The 26,506-nt window shown below is 41.9% G+C and overlaps 1 protein-coding gene across 1 annotated transcript in view; it reads right to left on the reverse strand.

Moving 5' to 3' along the window:
* Positions 1–5,163: 5,163 nt before the first annotated feature.
* KIAA1143 (KIAA1143 ortholog) overlaps positions 5,164–26,506 on the reverse strand; it is a 67,087-nt gene continuing 45,744 nt past the window's right edge. Inside the window, exon 3 of the mRNA XM_070727385.1 lies at positions 5,164–5,877. Coding sequence (XP_070583486.1) covers positions 5,678–5,877 — 200 coding nt within the window. The 3' untranslated portion in view covers positions 5,164–5,677. The remainder of the gene's footprint in view (positions 5,878–26,506) is intronic.

The following is a 26,506-nucleotide window of genomic DNA, read 5'->3' on the forward strand; positions in this document are numbered from 1 at the left end:
AAGATATCAAAAATCTAAAAGAGGTCCCAAAAAAATTCTAATAAATCCAAGTGAACTAAATCTAAATTATGCTCTATTAAAATTGTCCAAATAAAAAGTAAAAATGAAAGTAAATCCAAAAACCAGTGTAATCTCCAAGTTCAAATACTTATAAAATAATCCAGGTCTCTTTATTTTGTAAAGAGAAAGCGAAAAAGAAAAATATAAAAAGTATCCTTACACCTCTAATATCACACAAAAAATAGTCCCAGTAAATCCAAGAAAGGAAAAAAAGGAAGTAAAAATAATGTCAAAAGTTTTAAAAATAGAGAAATAAAGTAGATAGTCCAAAATTCATTCCAAATAATTATAACTTCAATAAAATTCCATCCAAATAACGTAGATTCAATACAGTTCAGTTCATGGGTTCATGTATTCAATTCATTAATATATTTTACTTCATCCTCTCAGATTAATTACCAAATCAAACTTTAATTTTTATTTAAAAAGAAGAAAAAATCTATATAGCAAAAATATAGCAAGGGAAAGTAAAAAAAAACAAACACACCACACTATGATCTTAAGGTTGGAAAAAAGTGAAAGTTATACTTAATTATAACAAAGACAAGTAGTTCCGGCTGATCTTCTTATCCGCGTATGGATATCACTTACAGTTTTCTTCTTTTGTTTATGTTCGCCTTAAAGTTAATATCTTCTTTTCCCAAGCTTGTTTAAATACCAAAAGAGTTCCGTGTGGTGCTGTCAATCTCCTTTATCTGCCAATCTGCTCCTCGTAGACTTCTTTTCTGTTTTTTGACTTCCGCTATCGGCGACCACTGTGGCTGTGTCCAGGCAGCCGCCTGGGCACAGCTCTCCATCCCTGCAGCTGCGGGGTTGTCCCTAACCCCCGGGGCCGCGGCGATCCGTCCCAGGGGATCCAGGAGACCCCCTGTCCTGGGCCTACCCCTCTGGGTGTCGGCACAACGCAAAACGGCATCCTGCAGGGCGGAAAGGAAGGCTGCGGTGCCAGAGCTCAGCCTCCGCTCCTCCAGCGCGATCGGCCTCCACCCGGAAGTCCCTGGCAGCTTTATTTCAATTCTTCCATCCGGAAGATCCCAGGTGTTTCTTTCAAAAAGACAAAAGAAAAGCGTCCTCTCCTTCTGGGCTTCTAGATAAAGGGGAACAGAGGCTGGGTGAAGAAAAAAAAACTCCTTTGGCATTGCAGACTCCAAAGGGGGTTTTTGAACAAAGATAGACAATTTTTAAAAAGGTGGAAGGACGGAGTTTATCGTGAAGAGTCATATTCAACCACCATCCAGCGAATTGGTACCTCCTTCCCTGTGCAGGAGGGGCTTGAGCAGAGAGGGACACCAGCGGGGGATTTGCCTTCCATCATGGAGGGGAAGGGGGGTTCATGGCACTGAAGCCTCAGGATCCGCAGTGGGGAAGAGCCCATTGAAGTTTTGGCTGTTCCCCTTTTTCTCTTCCACCTCCTCCCCATTACTTTTTCTTCTTCTGCCTCTCCCCTTTCCTTCTCCTCCTCCTTCCCCTTTTTTCTATCCTGCCTTTATCCCCTCTTCCTCCTCCTTCCTCCTCCTATTCCTCTCTTTCCTTCTCCTCTCCTTTCCTTCATCTTCATCTTCCTCTCCCCCTTCCCCCTCCTCTTCCTTTCCTTCTTCTTCCCCCTTCTTTCTCTCCTGCCTTTCTCTCCCCTCCACTTTCTCCTTCCTCCTCTTTCCTCTTTCTTCCTTCCCTTCTTCCTCCTCCACCTTCGTGCGAGAAAACCCTCTCCCCTTCCCTCCCCACTGAGGGCTGAGCTGGGGTTGCCGGGTGATGCCTGGACCACGCTCCCTCCTCATGGCAAGAGGCTCAATGTGATTCCTGCCGAAAAGCTCTCTTCTATGAGAAAAACCTTTTCTCTCTCTCACACACACACAACTCCTGCCTGCGTTTGAAAGGGGGAAGGAGGGGGGAAGGGACCACAGAGCCCATCATCCCCTCCGCACACAGCTTCCACCCCTGCAGCAGGACCTCCCTCAGCCAGCGCAGTCTACCTCTCTCTCTCACACACACACACTCCTACCTGGGTATCAAAGGAGTGGGGGGTGTTGTTGAAAGGATGCTTCTAAACCCCTCCCTGATTGAAGCACCCTCCCCCGCATCACCCTCCACCTCAGAAAATAAGGAAGAGGAAGGGGGAGAGGGAGAATGAAAGAGGAGAAAGAGAGGAGGAGGAGGAAAAAGGGGAGAGTAGACAAGAGGAGGGAAACGGACCCTCGTGGGACCCTCTGTTCTTCTGCTGCACTGTCAAACTGTCAAAAAAAGAGAGAAACCTGTTCTCTCTCTCTCTCACACACACACACACACATCTCCTGCCTGGGTATCAAAAAAGTGTGGGGGGGTCGTTGGAAAGGGTGCTTTTATACCCCTCCCTGATTGAACCATCCCCCCCTTCGCAGACTTTCTGCATACCCCTCCATCTCAAAAAAGAAGGAAGAGGAAGGGAGAAAGGAAGAAAGAGGAGGAAAAGAGAGGAGGAGGAAGCAGGAGGGGAAAGAGGGAAGAGGAGACAAGAGGAGGGAAACGGACCCTCGTGGGACCCTCCATTCTTTTGCTACGCTGTCAAACTGTCAAAAAAATAGAGAGAAACCTGTTCTCTCTCTCTCTCTCACACACACACACACACACACACAACTCCTGCCTGGATATCAAAGGGGCAGGAGCGGGGGAAGGGACTGCAGAGCCCATCATCCCCTCCACACACAGCTTCCACCCCGGCAGCAGAACCTCCGTTCTTTTCCTGCAACGCTACCCACCTGAGTTGAGAGGGGTTTTTTGGAGGAAGAGCGGAGGGCTCCTCGGACACCGCCTTCACACTTTGCTGTGACAGTAGCAGAAGGGTTGGGGGGTGAAGACCCTGCATGGCAAAGCCTGCCTCCAGTTCCCTTGTGATCCTCAGAGCCTACAAACTTAAAAGCGCTTGTTTTGGCCGCTGCTTGCAGTAGCAACAGCCGAGAGAGAAGCGAGGGTTCGTAAGGCAAAAATGGTTTGTAAGAAAAGGCAAAAAAATCTTGAACGTCCGGTTCATATCTTAAAAAGTTCATATTAAGAGGCGTTCATAAGACGAGGTACCACTATACTTAGAAGCAGATTGTCTTTAGATGTGGAATTCAACCCCAATTTGGTTGAGAGCTGGCTGAATAACTCAGTCACTAATTTTTAGTCCAACTCAATTATTGTGGTAGGAAAAATAGCAGGAATAAGGAGTATTTTTTAAAAATGAAAATAAAAATTTTATTGTAGAAACATTAAAGTATTATATATGTTTACCACCTTGTATTATTTATGAAGCACTAAAGAGCAACCCAAGTTTCAATAGATGATGCATAACTGTGTGAACTGGGCATCTCCAACTTGCTCTCCTTTCTTCATACCCCCCCCCCCACTTTTCACTATTTTCCTGCTTCTCATGCCAATCTCTTTCCTTCCCCTGCTTTCTCCCTTGAGCTCAAGTTTCAATGGATGCATGATTGTTGCAGATTCCTTCCTTCCCTCCTTAAATTTATCCTTAATTCGAGGTTGGTTCTTTCTTTGATTAGTTGCCATATGTTGTTCCTTCCCTATCTTCAGGTGCTTTGGAGAATAGGCTGACCCCTTCTTCTTTGGTGCAGACCCTCAAACATTGAAAGATCAACATCTTTTTTATTTCGTGGTGACCTTTAAGAGATACAATATTCCAAGTGTGGTTTTACCAAGGTATTATAAATACCTTATAATTTATTTATTTATTTGGCTCCGAGCCAGCCACCCACTTTTTATTGCAGGGGCAGGCAAGGTTCCTTTTTTGGGCGAGGAGGGAGACGACCCCTGTCTTAGTTCTCTTGAGCACCATCACAAAGTACAGGTCGTACAGATAGCTGAGATGCTGTGAGCTAGTCCTTCACTGTTTCCAGGGCGGCCCCGCGGCCCAGATCTAACCACATTGCAGGCCGGATATGGCCCTCAGGACTTGAATTTGATTCCCTAGCATACAAACTTTAATATTTGCATTAAATAAGTTTATTTAGAGTTAACTATTTATTCTAATGATTTACAGTTTTTACTTGTGTATTTTTCATAGTTTTGTTAAAGCACTTTTGTTTTTTCTTTGAATATATATATTTATCACTATGTCATTGTGTTTAGCTTTTTTTGTCATTAATTAAAAATAAATAATAAATAAAAAAGAATCAAAGTTGCTAGTATCACTAAGATAAAACCAATTGTCATTAGTCTGACTTTTTATTACCACTAGAATTTTACCAGGCTCAGGGTTGACTCAGCCTTCCATACTTCCTGGGCCGGTAAATGAGGATCCAGATTGTTGGGAAAAATATGCTGACTCTGTAAAGCACTTAAAGGGAGCTGTAAAGCGCTGTGAAGTCTAAGTGCTATGCTATTATGTAAAGCACTATATAAGTCTAAGTGCTATTGCTATTATGGGTTTTATTTTAGTTGATTACTGCTTTATATGTTATCTATATATAATACGTTATAACTCATTGAAGTTGGACAGCCTAGAAATATAAAATATAAACAAATGATGGCCAATCAGATGCTAATAATAATCCTGTGCATTTTCTGTTAGAAGATAATGAATATGTGAATATGAATGCTGGAACCTAAAATACAAAACCCACTTTTGTCTAATACTAAAATATGCATCATACATATCTCCTTGAATATTTTCTTCATGATGACCTTGCTGAATATTTAAAGTTTATAATAGTGAAATAAATTGATAAATTCTGCCTCCTCTGTAAAACTATCTCTTTGATCCTCCTAAGAATCTTCTGAAAATGAAGAAAATATATTTTGCTGCTTGCCAGAAGAACCAGCTTCTAGAAGCAAATACACACTTAAACACCCATAACTGCAGTGTTTGCACATAGCTATCAGAGATGACATGAAGCTATATGTTACAAGCAGTAGGAAAGGCAAACTTACCATTCCAGCTTAAAGTGAAGGTTAGAATAGATAAGCATGTGTCTCAAATGCTTTAGAAACTGGATATCCTTTAAGATTCAATTGCACAGGATAATTTACCCGGTGGGGCTTTCTCAATCATATATTTGAGATCTCTATTGTATTTTTTTACACTAAAGGATAATCATTTATAATATAGGAAATAAGAAAAATATTATATACACAGAAAATCTTCTTTATTTGCTGAATCATAGGGATAAAGACAAAAATATTTTTACAGTCAATTAGTAGTAGCTGTAGAATATCAACTTTACTAAAAACAGCTGTTCAGATCAGCTCCTTGATGAAGCCTTACATAGTTAATCCTGCTACATGTTTTGTAGCAGCACAATCCAAACAAGTTACAAGCTTATGGACTTCCAAATATTTTTCTACCAAAGCCTGCATTGTGTCAGGATCTTCTCTTTGAAATCAATATAGTTAGCATGAGCATAATCCCAATAAATTTCCTCAGCAAAAAATAGGAAGCTTTCTTGAAGTAATATTTACATTCTCGGTCCCAAATAAAATGTCTTCCATTCTACAATGGGTATAATGGATTAAAATGTGAAAGTAATTCTAAGTGCAGAATGCAAAGTCTCATTTATAAAATTTAAAGCCTGTTTCTACTTCCACATTGGACTTTTAGCATTTCCCTTTAAGAAAAGGTGTATACAGTAATTACAGATTGTTCCTAATCATCACTTTCTTCAGCATCAAAAGAAAGCAAGCTTTTATTTTTAACTTGCTTAGCTGAATTTTGAAAATTTGGCGAATTCTTCTTTATCTCTTTAATCTTCTTATTTGAAGTAACTGTCAAACCAAAATAATTTTCTTCTGCTGAACGCTTAGACGGCTTCCGGAATATAATCTTCCCATCTTCAGGATTAGCTTCTAGAGGTAATAATAATAATTTATTGGATTTGTATGCCGCCCCTCTCCGTAGACTCGGGGCGGCTAACAACAGTGATAAAAACAGCATGTAACAATCCAATACTAAAACAACTAAAAAACCCTTATTTATAAAACCAAACATACACACAAACATACCATGCATAACTTGTAATGGCCTAGGGGGAAGGAATATCTCAACTCCCCCATGCCTGGCGGTATAAGTGAGTCTTGAGTAGTTTACGAAAGACAGGGAGGGTGGGGGCAGTTCTAATCTCCGGGGGGAGTTGGTTCCAGAGGGCCAGGGCTGCCACAGAGAAGGCTCTTCCTCTGGGGCCCGCCAAACGACATTGTTTAGTTGATGGGACCCGGAGAAGGCCAACTCTGTGGGACCTTATCGGTCACTGGGATTTGTGCGGTAGCAGGCGGTTCCGGAGGTAATCTGGTCCAATGCCATGTAGGGCTTTAAAGGTCATGACCAACACTTTGAATTGTGACCGAAAACTGATCGGCAGCCAATGCAAGCCACGGAGTGTTGAAGAAATGTGGGTGAATCTTGGAAGCCCCACGATGACTCTCACGGCTGCGTTCTGCACGATCTGAAGTTTCTGAACACTTTTCAAAGGTAGCCCCATGGAGAGAGCATTGCAGTAATCGAACCTCGAGGTGATGAGGGCATGAGTGACCGTGAGCAATGACTCCCTATCCAAATAGGGCCGCAACTGGTGCACCAGGCGAACCTGGGCAAACGCCCTCCTTGCCACAGCCGAAAGATAATGTTCCAATGTCAGCTGTGGATCAAGGAGGACGCCCAAGTTGTGAACCCTCTCTGAGCGGGGTCAGTATTTCCCCCCCCCCACCAGGGTAATGGATGGACAGATGGAATTGTCCTGGGGAGGCAAGACCCACAGCGACTCCGTCTTGTCTGGATTGAGTTTGAGTTTGTTGACACCCATCCAGGCCCCAACAGCCTCCAAGCACCGGCACATCACTTCCACTGCTTCGTTGACTGGACATGGGGTGGAGATGTATAACTGGGTATCATTGGCGTATTGATGATACCTCACCCTATGCCCTTGGATGATCTCATCCAGCGGTTTCATGTAGATATTAAATAGTAGGGGGGGGAGAGGACTGACCCCTGAGGCACCCGACAAGGGAGAGACCTTGAGGTCGACCTGTGACCCCCCACTAACACCGACTGTGACCGACCAGAGAGGTAGGAGGGGAACCACTGAAGAACAGTGCCTCCCACTCCCAACCCCTCCAGCCGGCGCAGAAAGATACCATGGTCGATGGTATTGAAAGCCGCTGAGAGGTCAAGAAGCACCAGGACAGAGGACAAGCCCCTGTCCCGGGCCCACCAGAGATCATCCATCAACGCGACCAAAGCAGTTTCTGTGCTGTAGCCGGGCCTGAATCCAGACTGCTGAGGATCTAGATAATCGGCTTCTTCCAAGGACCACTGGAGTTGGAGCGCCCCCACCTTCTCAACAATCTTCCCCATAAAGGGAAGGTTGGAGACTGGATGGTAGTTATTAAACACGGCTGGGTCCAGGGAAGGCTTCTTGAGGAGGGGATGCACAAGTGCCTCCTTATAAAGGGCTGGAAAGGACCCACTCCCCAAGGAGGTGTTGACAATCTCCTGGGCCAAGCTCCGTGTCACCTCTCGGCTGGCCGAAACCAACCAAGAGGGACACGGATCCAGTAGACAGGTGGCGGAACTCACAGCTCCAATGGCCTTATCCACTTCATCATGTGTCACCAAGTCAAACTCCTCCCAGACTGATGGACAAAGATGTTTAGCCCCAGTCACCTCGACTGACTCATTGTCAGCCGATACTGCTATGCAATTGGAGTAGAGATCAGCCCGGATCTGAGCGACTTTATAAGCGAAAATGAGTTAAATTCCTCGGCACTACCCTGCAAGGGCTCCCCAACTCCCCCGATTTAGAAGGGAGCGGATCACCCTAAACAGAGCTGCCAGGCGGGATTCCACTGATGCAATCAATAATAATAATAATAATAATAATAATAATAATAATAATAATAATAATAATTTATTGGATTTGTATGCCACCCCTCTCCACAATCAAGGCGGCATGGTACGCGCATTTTGCCGCCTTGAGCGCCACTTTGTAGGTCTTAATAAAAGCTCTTACAAGTGTTCGGTCAGATTCAGACTTACTCTTTCTCCATCGCTTCGCTAGACGTCTCTTCTGGCGTTTCAACTCCCGGAGCTCCTTGTTGAACCATGGAGCTTTACGGGGTCTAGTGCCAGAGAGAGGTTGCAATAGCGCAATTCGGTCGAGAGCCTGCGCTGCAGCCTTGTTCCAGGCCTCAGCAAGATACACTGCTGAGCTGTGGACAAGTGAATCTGGTAAAACCCCAAGCGCCCTCTGAAAGCCCTCAACGTCCATCAGGGGTCTTGGGTGGAACCGCCTAATCGGTTCCGCCTCCCTGCGGGGGAGGATTGGAGCCAGAAAATCAAGCCGCGGTAGAAAATGGTCTGACCATGACAAAGACAATGCTTCTAAGCCATTATTCAAATGCTCCGAGAGGAATATCATATCGGGTGTGTGTCCACCCTCGTGGGTCGGACCCTGAACTACTTGAGTCAGGTCCATGTCTGTCATGGTGGCCATGAACTCCTGTGCTAATCCAGAGAAACTGCCGAGTGATGGCAGATTGAAGTCCCCCAGGACAATGAGTCCGGGGAACTCCACCACCAACCTGGCCACCTCCTTGAGCAGCACAGGCAGGGCTGTTGACACGCAGCTGGGAGGCAGGTATGTGAGTAACAAGCCCACCTGAACCCCTGAATCCAACTTCACAAGGAGTGACTTACAACCCGCAATCTCAGGGGCAACGAGTCTACGCAGGCGAAGGTTCTCCTTGGCTACAATAGCCACTCCCCCCCTTCCCTGGGGTCGAGGCCGATGCCATATCTGAAACCCGGCTGGGCATAATTCCGAGAGAGGAACTCCTCCCTCTGGGCCCAGCCAGGTTTCAGTCACACATGCCAGATCGGCCTCCTCATCCAGAATTAAATCCCGGATGAGGAGAGCTTTGTTTAATACCGATTTGGCATTGAGTAGCAGCAGCTTGAGCCTAGGGCCCGAATTACATTCGTCACCAGGACCCCGGATTGAGCTCATGGAACTGGAACAAGGGATCGCTATTAAGCAGCGATCTCTTTTTCCTCCAGAACGGCTAGCCCTGTGACTCCCGCCATATCTACCTCTCCCCAGCAGGACCAGAATATTCTGGCTCTCTGTCACCCCGGAGAAAGATGCCCCTATCCCTCCTGTCTCTCTACCGCCAGGTAGGCTAAATTCTGCATTCAAAATATCCCCATTGTATCCATACATAGCATCCCACCCACCCCACTCATTCATATCATATAAATTACAATTACCATTTACCTCATCCATACCATAATCTGACCCATCCCATCCATTCCGCAAATTAATCCAGTCATTCATTCCATTCATTTCATATATGCCTTCCATCCGATCCCAAATATCCATCGCTAAAATTACCCCCCAATAAATTAGTTAAAAATATATAAAAGTTAAAATTAATTAATTAATTAAAATAGGTTAAAGAGGTCAACTAATCAATTATAAAATTAAACTGAGACAATAATATAAATTAGGATCAGTTAATGTAAGATCAGTTCTTAAGTAAGTAGTTCAAAATTCATCAGTCAATCAATCAATCCAGGTCAGGGTGATAATGTCTTTAGTAAATCCTTCTTTAAGATTGCTGTGTTATAAAGTCATCCACTAGGGGCGCAGTTCTTCAACGTTATTCAGTAGGGAATAGGTAAATGCACAAATGATCATTTATATACTTTCTCGTCTTAATTACAATGATCCTACAGATTATATCAAGTATCCTGAGGAATAAAACCTTTCACAGCATTTACATACAAATTTTTCAGATAATATTCTGCATTGCCACAAGATTCAGTCCTAGGCCCAGTACTCTTTAATATAGAAACATAGAAACATAGAAGACTGACGGCAGAAAAAGACCCCATGGTCCATCGAGTCTGCCCTTTTACTATTTCCTGTATTTTATCTTACAATGGATATATGTTTATCCCAGGCATGTTTAAATTCGGTTACTGTGGATTTACCAACCACGTCTGCTGGAAGTTTGTTCCAAGGATCTACTACTCTTTCAGTAAAATAATACTTTCTCATGTTGCCTTTGATCTTTCCCCCAACTAACTTCAGATTGTGTCCCCTTGTTCTTGTGTTCACTTTCCTGTTAAAAACACTTCCCTCCTGAACCTTATTTAACCCTTTAACATATTTAAATGTTTCGATCATGTCCCCCCTTTTCCTTCTGTCTTCCAGACTATACAGATTGAGTTCATTAAGTCTTTCCTGATACGTTTTATACTTCAGACCTTCCACCATTCTTGTAGCCCGTCTTTGGACCCGTTCAATTTTGTCAATATCTTTTTGTAGGTGAGGTCTCCAGAACTGAACACAGTACTCCAAATGTGGTCTCACCAGCGCTCTATATAAGGGGATCACAATCTCCCTCTTCCTGCTTGTTATACCTCTAGCTATGCAGCCAAGCATCCTACTTGCCTTTCCTACTGCCCGACCACACTGCTCACCCATTTTGAGACTGTCAGAAATCACTACCCCTAAATCCTTCTCTTCTGAAGTTTTTGCTAACACAGAACTGCCGATGCAATACTCAGATTTAGGATTCCTTTTCCCCAAGTGCATTATTTTACATTTGGAAACATTAAACTGCAGTTTCCATTGCTTTGACCATTTATCTAGTAACGCTAAATCATTTACCATATTACAGACCCCTCCAGGAATATCAACCCTATTGCACACTTTAGAGTCATCGGCAAATAGGCAAACCTTCCCTACCAAACCTTCCCCTATGTCACTCACAAACATATTAAAAAGAATAGGACCCAGAACAGACCCTTGTGGCACACCGCTTGTAACCTGTCTCTGCTCAGAATACTCGCCATTAACAATAACTCTCTGATGTCTATGCTTCAGCCAGCTTGAAATCCACTGAACTATCCAGGGATTAAGTCCAATCTTCACTAATTTATCTATCAGCTCTTTATGTGGAACCGTATCAAAGGCTTTGCTGAAGTCCAGATAGGCAATATCCACGGCACCACCTTGATCCAACACCTTTGTGACATAGTCAAAGAACTCAATGAGATTAGTCTGACACGATTTGCCTTCAGTAAAGCCATGCTGATTTGGGTCCAATAAGTTATTGTTTTTTAGATGCTGATTTATCCTCTTTTTGAGTAGAGTCTCCATCATTTTAACTACAACTGATGTCAAGCTAACTGGCCTGTAGTTTCCAGCTTCTTCTCTACTGCCCTTCTTGTGGATAGGCACAACACTGGCCATTCTCCAATCCTCAGGAACATCTCTACATATGAACATATTCATTAATGACCTAGATCAGGGAAGAGAGGTAGAATTAATTAAACTTGCAGGTGACACCAAGCTGGTGGGAGTAGCCAATACTCTAAAGGACAGGCTCAAAATACAGACGGACCTTGACAAGCTTGTACAGTGGGCTCAAACAAATAAAATGAAGTTCAAAGCAGAAAAAAAATAAAATCTTACACCTAGGTAAGAAAAACCTAAGGCATACACACAAACTGGGTGAAACCACATTCAATAGCAGTGACTGTGAGAGAGATCTTGGAATCCTGGGTGACAACCAATTAAATATGAGCCAGCAATGTGCAGCGGCAGCCAAAAAGGCCAATACAATCCTAAATTGCATTAAAAGAGGGATACATTCTAAAACTAGGGGGGTATTAATACCACTCTATAAAGCCCTAGTTTTATAGACTACACCTAGAGTACTGCATTCAGTTTTGTTCACAATACTACAAAAAAGACATTGAAACTCTAGAGAAGGTGCAGAAGAGAGCAACCAGGATGATAAGGGGACCGGAAACTAAAACATACAAAGAGAGGTTGCAGGAACTGGGCATGGATAGTCTAGCAAAGAGGAGGACCAGGTAAGACATGATAGCAGTCTTCTAATACTTGAAGGGCTGCTACAGAGAGGAGGGGGTCAGGCTGTTTTCCAAAGCACCAGAAATGATGGAGAGAGTTAACCTCAAAATGAGAAGAAACTTTCTGATGGTGAGAGGCACAAAACTATGCTGTAATTAATAATTGTCTGAGTAAAGCCAAGCTCCTACAAAGATTCACTTTTGTTGTAAACTTTCAGAAATGCAGACTCTGAATCTATTACAAAATTTAAAATGTATTAGAAAATTATTGTGAACATTTACAAAAATTAATTAAATTTAGAGTTTACCTATTAGAGCCAAAAAGGATACAATTAACATGAATAGTAAATGGATTATTTTTAAAAAATTAAAAATCTTTCTGATCAAGATGATCAGAAATTTGATTAGGGTTACAAATCTTGGTTACAAATATATTCAGATGGCCACAAGACTCACAGCTAAGATTAGATCAACATTTGACAGCTGTAGCTAGGGGGACCTTTGCACAGGTACGCCTAGTGCATCAATTGCGACCCTACTTGAATAAGGAGGCATCTTTGACAGTCACTCATACCCTTGTCACTTCATGGTTAGATTATTGCAACACACTCTACATGAGGCTACCCCTGAAGAGTGTTTGGAGACTACAGTTGGTCCAGAATGGAGCTGTGCAAGTTGTTGTGGGTGCACCGAGGTATACCCATATTACACCAATCCTCCGCAAACTGCACTGGATCTGTGGACGCAATTCAAGGTGTTGGTCATTACCTTTAAAGCCCTACATGGCTTAGGGACAGATTCAAGACCGCCTTCTTGTATACAGTGTTGGCTGGCAGCTGGCTGCCCCAGCTCTCTGGAACCAGTTACCTTCTGAGATCTGGACTATCCCCACCCTATTGGCCTTCTGGAAAGCAATAAAGACCTGGCTTTTCTGGCAGGCCCGGGGCCGATAATCTTATGGTGGTAACCAGTGAGATCTGACCATGAATACTATGCAGGGGTTTAACTGTTTGTATTGTAAATTGTTTTAAAATAGTTTTTAGAGGTTTTTGTACTATTATTGGTGTTTTATATTTTTGCTGTGAGCTGCCTGGAGTCCCAAGGGAGTGGGAAATTGAATGAATGAAAGAATGAATGAATGAATGAATAAGACATCCAAATGACATAGAGCACTGAACACGAGAACTAGACATAAGAACAGTTTTTTTCCTGAATGCCATCACTCTGCTAAACAATTTGCTCAACACTGTGAAACTACAGTGACATCTGTCTTACGAACTTAATTGGTTCCAGGACGAGGTTCGTAAGGTGAACGGTTCATAAGATGAAACAATGTTTCCCATAGGAATCAGTGGAAAAGTGATTAATGTGCACAAGCCCAAAATTCACCCCTTTTGCCAGCTGAAGCGCCCATTTTTACGCTGCTGGGATTAGATTAATTAGATATGCATGCTGCCCCTCTCCGAAGACTCGGGGCGGCTCACAACAACAACAATACAATACATAAAATACATATCCAATAGAGTTAAAAAAACGAGATTTAAAACCCATAGATATTAAAAGCAATCATTACTGTACAATCACATCATTCTCATATATTTCAGTCAGGAAAAAAAGGTGGTGGTGGGGGAAGAGATAGTTATTCCCCCCATGGCTGGTGACATAGACAACTTGCGGAAGGTGGGAAGGGTAGGGGCAATTCGAATCTCTGGGGGGAATTGATTCCAGAGGGCCGGGGCCGCCACAGAGAAGGCTCTTCTCCTGGGTCCCACCAAACGGCACTGTTTAGTCAACGGGACCCGGAGAAAGCCAACTCTGTGGGACTTGATTGGTCGCTGGGATTCGTGCAGCAGAAGGCGGTCCCGGAGGTATTCTGGTCCGATACCATATAGGGCTTTATAGGTCATTACCAGCACTTTGAATTGTGACCGGAAACAGTGCAGGCCGCGGAGTGTTGGCTAAACGTGGGCAGACCTTAGAAGCCCCATGATAGCTCTGGCGGCCGCATTCTCCACGATCTGAAGTTTCCGAACACTATTCAAAGAATGCCCCATGTAGAGACCATTGCAGTAGTCAAACCTCGAGGTGATGAGGGCATGAGTGACTGTGAGCAGTAACTCCCGGTCCAACTGGTGCACCAGGTGGACCTGGGCAAACGCCCTCCTCACCACAGCTGAAAGATGGTGCTCTAATGATAGCTGTGGATCAAGGAGGACGCCCAAGTTGCTGACCCACTCTGAGGGGGTCAATAATTTCCCCCCCAGGGTAATGGACGGACAGATGGAATTGTCCTTGGGAGGCAAGACCCACAGCCACTCCATCCTGTCAGGGTTGAGTTTGAGCCTGTTGACACCCATCCAGACCCCAACAGCCTCCAGGCACCGGCACATCACTTCCACTGCTTCGCTGACCGGACATGGGGTGGAGATGTACAACTGGGTGTCATTAGCATACCGATGATACCTCACACCATGCCCTTGGATGATCTCACCCAGCGGTTTCATATTAAATAGCAGATGGGAGAGGACCGACCCCTGAGGCATCCCGCCCCGCAAGTGTTGTGGTTAGCTCTGGCTCAGCTCCTGCCCCAAGGACTGAGGAGGTGGATGAGGGGGAAACATCAATATGTCATAGGCCTGTTTTGCTGCCAACAGAGTCAGACAGTGAATTGTCCTCTGCAGAAGGAAGTGATGGTGAGATGGAGGAGGGGGGCTTGGAAGACAGCCCAGGAAGAAGTCAATCATCCTTATCTTCCTTAGATTCGGATGAGGAAATAATGATAGACCTACGCATGCGTAGAGCGATGCATAGGAATGAACAGCTTCAAAAGCATTATAGGAGATAATTGAGTCCACCTGTGGTTGGGTGGGGTCCAAGTAATTAGGGCTGCTGTTAAATTGGCAGCGTGCTGGCCTCGCAGTGTGGAGATTATCTGATTGTACTGGTTTGGACCATGACTTGCTGTTTCAGGACTCTGTTCAGGACTCTGTTGATTTTTCCAGACTTTGAAACCAAGGCAGAGCAAAGTGTGTGTTTCAACTCGTGGAAGAAGGAGGGCTGTGACATTTCTTCACAGCTGCTAGCTGCTAGCTTCAGGACTGTTTAAGGGTTTTTTACAGCCTACAAGTTTGTTTTGGGAAAAGCGCTCTTTGCAATACAAAAAGGGTACTTTGTTTCTTTTGAATTTTGTGATAAAAAACAATTTTATTTTTTTTATTTTTATTTTTTTACAAATGTGACATACAAGACAAAAGAAAAAACATACATAAAAACATTTGGGAAATGAAAGTTTCCCCAATTGTTTTTGGATTTTTGATCAGAGAATTACACTTCTTTTACATAATATTAATTTTTGAATTATTTTATTTGACGTGTTGCTTTGCAAATTTTTTTATTTATTTCTTTATTGTTCTTTTCTTTAGCCAATCATAAAATTTTGCCCATGTTTTATAGTAATCTGATTCTTCTTTTCCCTCTAATCTTTTGGATAGTCTCTCCATCTCCACACAGTCTAGTATTTTTTTAAATTATTATGTTTTCTTCCGGTATTTTGTCTGTTTTCCACTGTTGGGCATATACTATTCTGGCAGCTGTTAGTATAAGTATAACTAGGTATCTCACCTCTTTTTCTATTTTTTTATTAAAAATACCCAATAAATATAATTCTGGTTTTTTTTTTAATTTCTTCATTTGCTATTTCTTTTAACCAATTTGTTATTTTATTCCAAAACTTTTTTGCCTGTGTGCATGTCCACCATTGGTGGTAGAACGTGCCTCTTTCTTTTTTACACTTCCAACATATTGGAGAGGTTTTTGGGGACATTTTTGGTAGTCTTTCTGGCGATAGGTGCCACCTGTAGAACATTTTTAATTGGTTTTCCTTGAATGTAGTCGATCTTGTCATCTGCCAGTTGTTAATCCATAATTTTTCCCATTTTTCTAGTTCAATTGTGTAGCCAAAATTCATTCCCCAGCTTATCATATTCTCTTTTACAATTTCCACTTCTGTCTCATAACGAATCAAAAGTTTATATATTTTGCCGATTAATTTTTCATCATTTTTTAATAGTGTCCTGTCCAATTCACCCCTCCCCACCAGAAAACCATATTCCCTTTTGTCTTTTTGGTATGCGTCTTTTAATTGTAAATATGTCCACCAATCTAATTTCTTACCGTTATATTCCAATTCTTCCTTTGTTTTTATATTCATTTGTTGATCTAATAATTCTTTATATCTAATTGTATTGTGGGGCCGGGTTAAATTTGGATGATATGTTAGTTCTATTGGTGAAACCCACTCTGGTACCTTAGTATATTGGGTTTCCCCCCCCCCCCCATATTTGGATAAGAGAATTTCGTAATATATGCTTTTTGAAATACTGTATATATGAGTTTTGTCTCTTCCGTACCAGAGATAGGCGTGCCAGCCTAATAATAAATCGTGCCCTTCTATTGTCAATATACGTTTATTTTCTAATGTGATCCACTCTTTGATCCATACCAATGATGTTGCGTAATAATATAGTTTAAAGTTTGGTAGACCCAAACTTCCTCTTTCTTTCACATCTTGCAATGCCTTTAATTTGATTCTTGCTTTTTTACCTAACCATATATATTTTAATATTACTTTGTCTAATTCTTTAAATAAATTTTTACCTGGGTTTATTGGAATTGTCTGGAAAAGGAAGAGGAGCTTGGGCAGGACACTCATTTTAATCGAATTAATTCTACCTATTAATGAGAGTTGTAAATTTTGCCAATTTTTAAAATCTAGTTTAATTTGATTTATTAAACTTATATAATTGTCTTCTTTTAATGTCGTCGTTTTGGCTGTAAGCCATATTCCTAAATATTTCACTTTTTTGACTACTTGCATATTAGTAATTTGTTCTAGATGTTTTGTTTTTTTGTACAATTTTTGGTGATTATTTTCATTTTTTGTTTGTTTAGAGTCCTGCTACTTCACCAAAATCTTCAATTTGTTTAATTAATTTTGGTGCGGTTGTCAATGGTTCTTCAATTATAAATACCAATTATAAATACCAAGGCCTGGACTTTATAAATTTCTTTTCTTATTTTTAGGCCTTTTATGTCTTCATTTTTTCTTATTTTAATTAGTAGTGTTTCCATCGTTAATATAAACAGAAATGGAGAGAGAGGGCATTGCTGTCTCACTCCTTTCTCAATTTTAAATTTTTTGTGTCTTCTGACATTGACTATGTGTAGTATTTCCGATTCCTTGTTTCTTTTAAGTTTCTCTTCTGTTGTACTTCCTTTTGTTCCTGTTTTCCTTCTTCCAACCTTGGTTTCTCTCTTTCTTCCCTCGGTTCCTCTTCCTCCTGACTTGCTGTCTTTAATTCCTCTCTACTTCCCCTACTTTCCTTACTAGCTTGCTCCTCATATAGTAAATTGTTTTCTTCACAGAATTGTCTTGCTTCCTCCAGTGTATTTATTCTAACCCTCCTTTCTTTCCAAGTTATCATCATCCCTTCTGGTAGCAGCCATCTAAACATTACATTCCTTTGGATCAATTTTCTTGCCAGGAATTGATATTGTTTTCTAATTTCACAGATCTTACGTGGCACTTGTTTAAGAATTATTATTTCTTTACCTCTGTATGATATTGATTGGCTGCGTGACCATTTATATATTTCATCTCTCACCATCCGTCTAGTGAATTTAATATGTACTTCGCGCGGCAGATGATGCCTTCTTGCATAATTGGTATGTACCTGGTAAAGTTCATCTATATCCCGTGCCGTCTCTTGTTGGTCTTTGTGTAAAATTTTTGCTAAGATATCTATCATTTTCTCACCCAAATTCTCATCTTGCTCTTCAATTATATTTTGAAATCTTAAACTATATGAGGAAAGATCTAGTTCCAATTGTGAAATAGATTGGTCCATATTCTTGAATGTCAACTCATTTTTCTCTTCTATCCTCTACCTTCTTTTCTACCTTCTCTACCTTCTCTTCTATTATCTTTATTTTTTGTATATTTTCTTTTAATGCTTGTTGCATATCTACAGTCCTTTCATCCATCTCCTTGATCTTGTCTTTTACTTCTCCCATCTCTGTCTTTAATTCTTCGTGTTGTTTTTTAGCTTCTTCTCTGTTGCCTTCCAAGGCTTTTGTCATTGTATATTGTAATTGTACTATCATATCTTGTATTGATTGTAGACTAGTTGTCGAGCCGGACTTGTCTTTTGTTAACATCGTATTTTTGCACAATAACCTACACTTGTAATCAATCTTACTTATAATAGTTTTATACAGCTTCTGAGATATTTGCAAACTATAGAAGTAAGTAAGATAGAACAGATGCAAAAAGATAATAAAAAGGGTAATGACTACAATAATACAATATTAAATTTATCAATTTCAGTAGATAAGAGGATATTTAATACAGTACATTTAATACATTCCCTATACTTAACCTGTAATTAAGTAATATTTACTAAGTACTATAGACACTCTTATACAATAATCAATCTTAACTTATTTCACTATTTACTTGTTTACTTATTTAAACTATTAATTCCTTTCAACTAATATAATTTTTTACTTAATATAATGAATATATTTATCAGAAATAAAGACAAATCACAATCAACTTCAAAACTAAATTAATCTAGGTAAGGTACTCTAATAAATTTTAATATAAGCCGGGAGGAAAAAGAGGTTATTTAATTACTATTCAGATCAAAACTACAAAAAGTAGAAAAAAGGGAATGGGAGTGAGAAGTGGTAATAATAATTAATAGAAATAAAGAGTCTAGAACAGTAAAAAATTTGAAAGAGAAGAAAAAAATGTAAATATTTCAAAAAATATGAATTAAAATAAAAATATTTTTGTATCTGTAAAAATTATTTCAAAAAAAATGTAGAGAGCAAAAAAGAAAGAAAAAGTATTTATTAATAATGAGAATTTTTGCTGGACTAATCTAACAAAGAAAAAGTTTTTCTCCTTATTGTTTTTTCTTAATCTTTTTCACTTTTTGTATTTTTTTTCTTATAAAAAACAATTTTCAAGTGTGTGTGTCTGAATTTTCTACCCTTGAATTTTTGGGAGGTTCATACCATATTGCCCGGCTAAACAGCAAGGGAGAGACCTAGAGGTCGACCTCTGACCCCCCACTAAGACTGACTGCGACTGACCGGAGAGGTAGGAGAACCATTGAAGGATAGTGCCTCCCACTCCCAACCCCTCCAGCCGGCGCAAAAGGATACAATGGTCAATCATATTGAAAGCCGCTGAGGGGTCAAGAAGCACCAGGACAGAGGACAAGCCCCTGTCCCGGGCCCACCAGAGACCACCCATCAGTGTGACCAAAGCAGTTTCCGTGCAGTAGCTGGGCCTGTATCCTGACTGTTGAGGGCCTAGATAATCGGCTTCTTCCAAGGACTGCTGGAGCTGGAGTGCCACCACCTTCTCGACAACCTTCCCCATAAAGGGAAGGTTGGAGACTGGACAATAATTATTAAGTACGGTAGGGTCCAGGGAAGGCTTCTTGAGGAGTGGGCACACAAGTGCCTCCTTGTAAGGAGGCGGGAAGGAACCCCCCCCAAAGAAGCGTTGACAATTCCCTGGACCCAGCTCCGTGTCACCTCTGCTGGCCGAAACCAACCAAATGGGACACAGAGCCAGTAGGCAAGTGGCGGAATTCACAGCTCCAATGGTCTTGTCCACTTCATTAGGTGTCACCAGGTCAAACTCCACCCAGACAGATTGACAAGGACAGGTCCCCGTCACCTCGACTGACTCATTGTCAGTCGGCACTGCTATCCAATTAGAGTCGAGGTCTGTCCGGATCTGAGCGACTTTATCAGCAAAAAATGGGTTAAAATCCTCGGCACTGCTCTGCAAGGGTCCCCTGACTCCCCCAATTAAGAAAGGACCGGGTCACCCTAAACAGAGTGGCCAGGTGGGATTCCGCTGATGCAATCAAGGCCGCATGATATGCGCATCTTGCTGCCTTGAGTGCCACTTTGTAAGTCTTAATATGAACTCTTACAAGTGTTTAGTCAGATTCAGATTTACTCTTCCTCCATCGCTTCTCTAGATGTCTCTTCTGGCGTTTTAACACCCGGAGTTCCTCGGTAAACCAAGGAGCTCTCCAAGGTCTAGTGTCACAAAGAGGTCGCAATGGCGCAATTCGGTCAAGAGCCTCCATCGTAGCCTTGTTCCAGGACACAGCAAGAGACTCCACTGAGCTGTGGACGAGTGAATCCAGTGAGACCCCAAGCGCCCTCTGAAAACCTTCTGGATCCATGTCTGGGGTGGAACCACCTAGGGTTCCGCTTCCCTGCGGGCAAGGATTGGAGCCTTGAAGTCAAGCCATAGCAGGAAATGGTCTGACCATGACAAAGGCACAACTTCTAAGCCCCTTAGTCTCAGACCATTACTCAACTGCTCTGAAAGAAATATCAGGTTGGGTGCGTGTCCCCCCTCGTGAGTCAGACCCTAAACTACTTGGGTCAGGTCCATGGCTGTCATGGTGACCATGAACCCCTGTGCTAGTCCAGAAGATTCGCCGAGCGACAGCAGGTTCAAGTACCCCAGGACAATAAGTCCGGGGGACTCCACCGCCAGCCCAGCTACCTCCTCGAGCAGCACAAGCAGGGCTGTTGACATGCAGCTGGGAGGCAAGTACGTGAGCAACAAGCCCACCTGAACCCTTAGGTCTAACTTCACAAGAAGGGACTCACAACCCGCAATCTTGGGAGCAGCGAGTCTGCACAGGCTAATAGACGCCTTGGCTATAATGGCCACTCCTGCCCCCCTTCCCTGGAGTCATGGCTGATGCTGTACCTGAAACCCGGCTGGGCACATTTCAGAGAGTGGATCTCCTTCCTTTGGGCCCAGCCAGGTCTCAGTCACACATACCAGGTCGGACTCATCCTCCAGGATCAAGTCTCAGATGAGGAGAGCCTTGTTAACTACCGATCTGGCTTTGAGCAGCAGCAGTCCAGGGTCTGGATTACACTCATCACTAGAGCCCCGGGTTGAGTCCAAGGGGCCAGAACGTGGGATTGCTTTCAAGCAGTGTTCCCTCGTTCCCCTGAAATGGCTTGCCCCATGACTCCCACCATATCTGCCTCTCCCCAGCAGCACCAGGATATTCTGGCCCTCTTTCACCCCGGAGATAGGCCCCCTCATCCCTCCCGCCTCTATATCACCAGGCTGACTGACACAGTCATTCGTTCCTTCCATCATTCCATTCAACTCATACATTCCTTCCATCTGGTCCCAAACATCCATCCCTAAAATTACCCCCCCAATAAGTTAGTTAAAAATATAGATCACAATCACACTCACTATCATTATACATATGCATAATCAGTCACACTCCACTCCCCATCCCACCCCACAATAAAATACCTTTAACAATATATCTAAAAACAATTATTAAACATGGTGTAAAACTCAACATAAAAATTATTAATCAGCATCTATACAAACAGGCATATGGGATTGAACTTAAAAACATCTTCTGTAGGAGTTCTCTGTGGTTTATGTCAAAAATTATAATCTGATATAAAATATTGCTCAGTCTAAATGACAGAGACTGTCTCCTGCTCTTGCTTCCCTTACCATTGTCCATGGTTACCACAGTGATGGAAGATGAATGACCAAGTCCAAAAACCATTAAGAGTCCGAGCAGCCCTAAAAGGAACAGGAAGGGTTGCTCTGGCATACTGGTTATTCCGAGTGCTTCAGCGTTGTTCTTTGGCATCTCTGGATTAAATAGACGCCAGCAGCCTTCTCTGGTGGGCCGCCTCCCCGGAAGCCTTCATGGGCGCCGCCCAGGTCGCAGTGGCTCCCCTCCATGGGAAACCCCACCTTTGGACTTCCGCGTTTTTGCGATGCTGCAGGGGAATCCCAGCATCTCAAAAACGGGCGCTTCGCTGGCAACGGAAGTCCGAAGGTGGGGTTTCCCAATGACGGAAGCCTCAGCAAAATTGCACCATCGCAAAAACACCAAAGTCCTTGAAACCCCACCTCCGAACTTCACTGTTTTTGTGATGCTGCGATTTCGCTGAGGCTTCCTTCGCTGGGAAACCCCACCTCCGGACTTCCATTACCAGCAAAGCGCCCGTATTTGCGATGCTGGGATTCCCTGCTGGGATTCCCCTGCAGCATCGCAAAAACGCAGAAGTCTGGAGGTGGGGATCCCCATGGGGTATCCCAGCAGTGCAAAAATGGGCACTTCGCTGGCAACGGAATGTCCAGAGATGGGGGTTTCCCAATGAGGGGAGCCTTCGCCTGGCAATGGAAGTCCGGAGGTGGGACATCGCAGTGGCGCCGGCAGGTTCATAAGGTGAAAATAGTTCAGAAGAAGAGGCAAAAAGATCTTAAACCCCGGGTTCGTATCTCAAAAAGTTTGTATGATGAGGGGTTCGTAAGACAAGATATCACTGTGTTGCACTACTATTAATCTTCTCATCATTCCCATCACCCAGCTACTGCCACTAATGACTCTATTACTGTAACTTGTTGCTTATTAGGGTGCCCAGGGGAAAAGCATTTTGAATTTCCTTGATATTTCCCTGACATTTCCCTGTAACTTGCCATCTACTAAAGGCATGGTCGTAGATGACGTCATACCAAGTGGCTAAGTTGCAAAGAAATATCAATAGATGAGGAAGCAAGTTGTTGCCACAATTATGCTCATTTTTGTTTAATTCTACCAGGTAGCGCAACCCTTTTTTTAACATGATTTTTCCAACTTTTAAATATTTTAATAGTTTGTTTTCCCCCCTGATTTATTCCATTTTTTTCACAAATTCCCTGATATTTCCCGAACCACCAATTTCCCTGATAATTCCGATTTCCCTGTTTTCCAGGTTTGCTGGACACTCTGCTTATATCCCTACAATTTATGTTGACTGCTTCCTAATATGATTTGCTTATGTACACTGTTTTATGTACACTGAGAACATATGCACCAAGACAAATTCCTTGTGTGTCCAATCACACTTGGCCAATAAAGAATTCTATTCTATTCTATTCTGTATCCAGACCATCATTAAGTGTTGTACCTTATGATTCTTGACAAACGTATCTATTATTTTTTCTACACTGAGAACATAAGCTCCAAGACAAATTCCTTGTGTGTCCAATCACCCTCGGCCAATAAAAAAATATATCTATTCTATTCTATCTATCTATCTTCAGAATGTACTGCATTTCTGTGCTTCTGTCCAACTGCTGTGCAGATTTTGGAAGTTGAATCTTGTTGGTCTGAATGTGACATTTCATGACCTCTCCCATAAGATAATAAAAATGGATTCAGTCAACAATTCAGGAAGCTAGCTTCATCAACCAGGAAGCAAAGGATGAAGATTGAGCAAATAAAGGATGAACTGATGACACAAATCTGAAATTCTTTCACCTATATCAAATCAAACTTGGTACACATAAGTTAAGGAGATACTGGTTCACAACTACCATTCAATTAAATTATACACTCCTAAAAATATGGTGGTTGCTCAGCAACACAGATGCAGACACACACAGAATCCAAGTTCTGAACTGTAATATATATATGGCCCTGGGTTGGGCCGAGAGGCAAATAAGGAGCTGTGATGTTCCTTCAATACACCATGGTGATTCGACACAAAAATATGTAACCCTTCCCGGGTGCAGAGCTGAAGGGATTGGATACTGTAACCTAGAGGATAATTCTCGGCCTTACAATCAAAGGTTGCAGGTTCAAGTCCCAGTGGGTATGGCTAGCTGATGAGGCCAAAATAAGGCCGAAATAGATGTGTCCTAGTCTACCTTAATTTTCAAATTCAGCAAAAAAACATGCATGCAATTTAATACTGAGTTTTCCTGAAAATAAGACCCAATCAGAAAATAAGCCCTAGCATTATTTATTATTTTATATATACAGTATATATATATATAAATCTACAAAAACATATATATATATATATATATATATCATATATATATATATATATACATATATGGATGTATCACATGTTTTTTGCTGAAATTTTTAAAATTAAGGGAGACTAGGATGGCACCATTTCGGCCTTGTTCTGGCCTCATCAGCTAGCCACACCCTTACTGGGATTTGATCCGGCAGCTTCTGCCTTGTAAGGCAGAGAATTAACAGCTGAGCCACCAGACCTGATCCCTTCAGCTGTGTACCAGGGATATATATATATATGGATCAGTTCATGAGGTTGTCTTTTGGGATGAAAATACAAAATCAGTAAAAATCAGCTGCTGGATTAAAGTAGCTCATTTAAATATATATATAAAGTAGCTCATTTAAATATATATATTCAAGGCAGTTAATATATTTATAGCTGACAACTATATTCTGTATGTGTTAAATGTTTTTAGCTGGAATTTTAAAATTAAGGGAGACTAGGATGGTCCCATTTCGGCCTTGTTCTGGCCTCATCAGCTAAGGGAGACTAGGATGGTCCCATTTTGGCCTTGTTCTGGCCTCATCAGCTAGCCACACCCTTCCTTACTGGGATTTGATCCTGTGGACTCTGCCTTGTAAGGCAGAGGCTTAGCAGAGGTGCTATCAGATCAGATCCCTTCCAGCTGTGTACCAGGGAGGGGCTATATGTTTTTTTTTTTTTTAATGTCGGATCACCCTGGTATATTTCAAGGAACGTCACAGCTCCTTTTTTGCCTCTAGGCCCAACCCAGGGCCACTTCAAGGCAGTTAATTTTTATTTATAGCCGACAACTATATTCTGTAAGTGTCAAATGTTTTTTTAGCTGGAATTTTAAAATTAAGGGAGACTAGGATGGTCCCATTTCGGCCTTGTTCTGGCCTCATCAGCTAGCCACACCCTTCCTTACTGGGATTTGATAAAAAACATTTAAAAAAACCATATAGCCCCTCCCTGGTACACAGCTGGAAGGGATCTGATCTGATAGCACCTCTGCTAAGCCTCTGCCTTACAAGGCAGAGTCCACAGGATCAAATCCCAGTAAGGAAGGGTGTGGCTAGCTGATGAGGCCAGAACAAGGCCGAAATGGGACCATCCTAGTCTCCCTTAATTTTAAAATTCCAGCTAAAAAAACATTTGACACATACAGAATATAGTTGTCGGCTATAAATAAAAATTAACTGCCTTGAAGTGGCCCTGGGTTGGGCCTAGAGGCAAAAAAGGAGCTGTGACGTTCCTTGAAATATACCAGGGTGATCCGACATTATATATATATATATATATATATATATGTAGATTGTTCTGAGTTCGGGTTTTGCCCTGTGTAATGTTTTGCATGTCTATGCGACGTTTCGGTGAAATCACATTCACCATCATCAGGCTGGAGTTCCAATCTTTGTGTTTTTGCAAATGAATATTAGCAACTGACATTTCTTCTTAGCATGTAGTGTGGGGGTGGAGATTTGCTTTGAATGTAGCAAATAGATTGGGTGACTATGCTTCCGTGATCTGATTGGTTGGTGTAATCATGGTTATAGAAGGAATGGCATGAAGATTATGAAGTGTTTTGTTTAAGTCTGATTTCCAAATATAAAATTCTAAAATCATAATAATTAAAGGATTGACATATTGATTATAATGAGGTGTTTATTTTGTTTAAGGCTGGTTTCCAAATCTCTGGCAGGCGCGAGGTATCATCCCTTTTATTTAAACAAAAAGATCTTTTTTCAATTTCAATAGCTTCTAGAGAGATTCTTTTATATAAATTCTCTGTTTTGTGGAGTAATTTAGTTTTTTCAAAGTCAATTTCGTGCCCTGTTTTTTTAATGTGCTGGACAAGGGAGGAGGTCTTCTCCTGTTTCTTGACTGCATTCATATGTTCTGCCATGCGCTGGCTCACTCTTCGGTTAGTTTGTCCAATGTATGTGGCTGCACATGTTTTGCAAGGGATTTCATAGATACCTTGGTATTCTAATTGGATTTTATCTTTGGGGCTCCTTAGGATATTAGATATTTTTTGGTTAGTGCAAAATGAGGTTTTGATGTTATGTTTTTGTAGAATTTTACTAATTTTATCCGTGGTGCCTTTGATGTAAGGAAGGATGGTGGTGCCATTGTCCTGTTCTTGATCTTGTTTTTTGGGGGGTGTCTCTTTATTGATTAGGTTTGTTATTGTTTTCTCTTTGAATCCATTAGAAATTAGTACATCTTTGAGTTTGTTCAATTCAGTTTTTAAGTGCTCATGGTCAGCTAAGCGTTTGGTTCTGGTGATGAGAGTTTTGGCCACTGAGGTGATTTGTGCGGGGTGGTGGTGTGAGTGTGCATTTAGATAACGGTTGGTATGGGTTTTCTTTTGGTAGATAGTATGTCCTAGGCTGCCATTGGGTTTTTTATAGACCAGTACATCTAGAAAGGGAAGTTGATCATTGATTTCTGTTTCCATAGTAAACTGTATTTTGGGGTGTAGGCTGTTGAGATGAGTGAGGAAATTGTCTAGTTTTTCTTTACCATGTGGCCAAATTACAAAGGTATCATCAACATATCTCAGCCAAAGTTTGGGTTTGTATTTGGCTTGCTCTAAAGCATTATTTTCGAAATATTCCATATAGAGGTTGGCTATGACAGGTGATAGAGGTGATCCCATGGGGGCTCCCTCTATTTGTTTATATCTTT

This window comes from Erythrolamprus reginae, chromosome Z (assembly GCF_031021105.1).
Source record: "Erythrolamprus reginae isolate rEryReg1 chromosome Z, rEryReg1.hap1, whole genome shotgun sequence".
Lineage (NCBI taxonomy): Eukaryota > Metazoa > Chordata > Lepidosauria > Squamata > Dipsadidae > Erythrolamprus > Erythrolamprus reginae.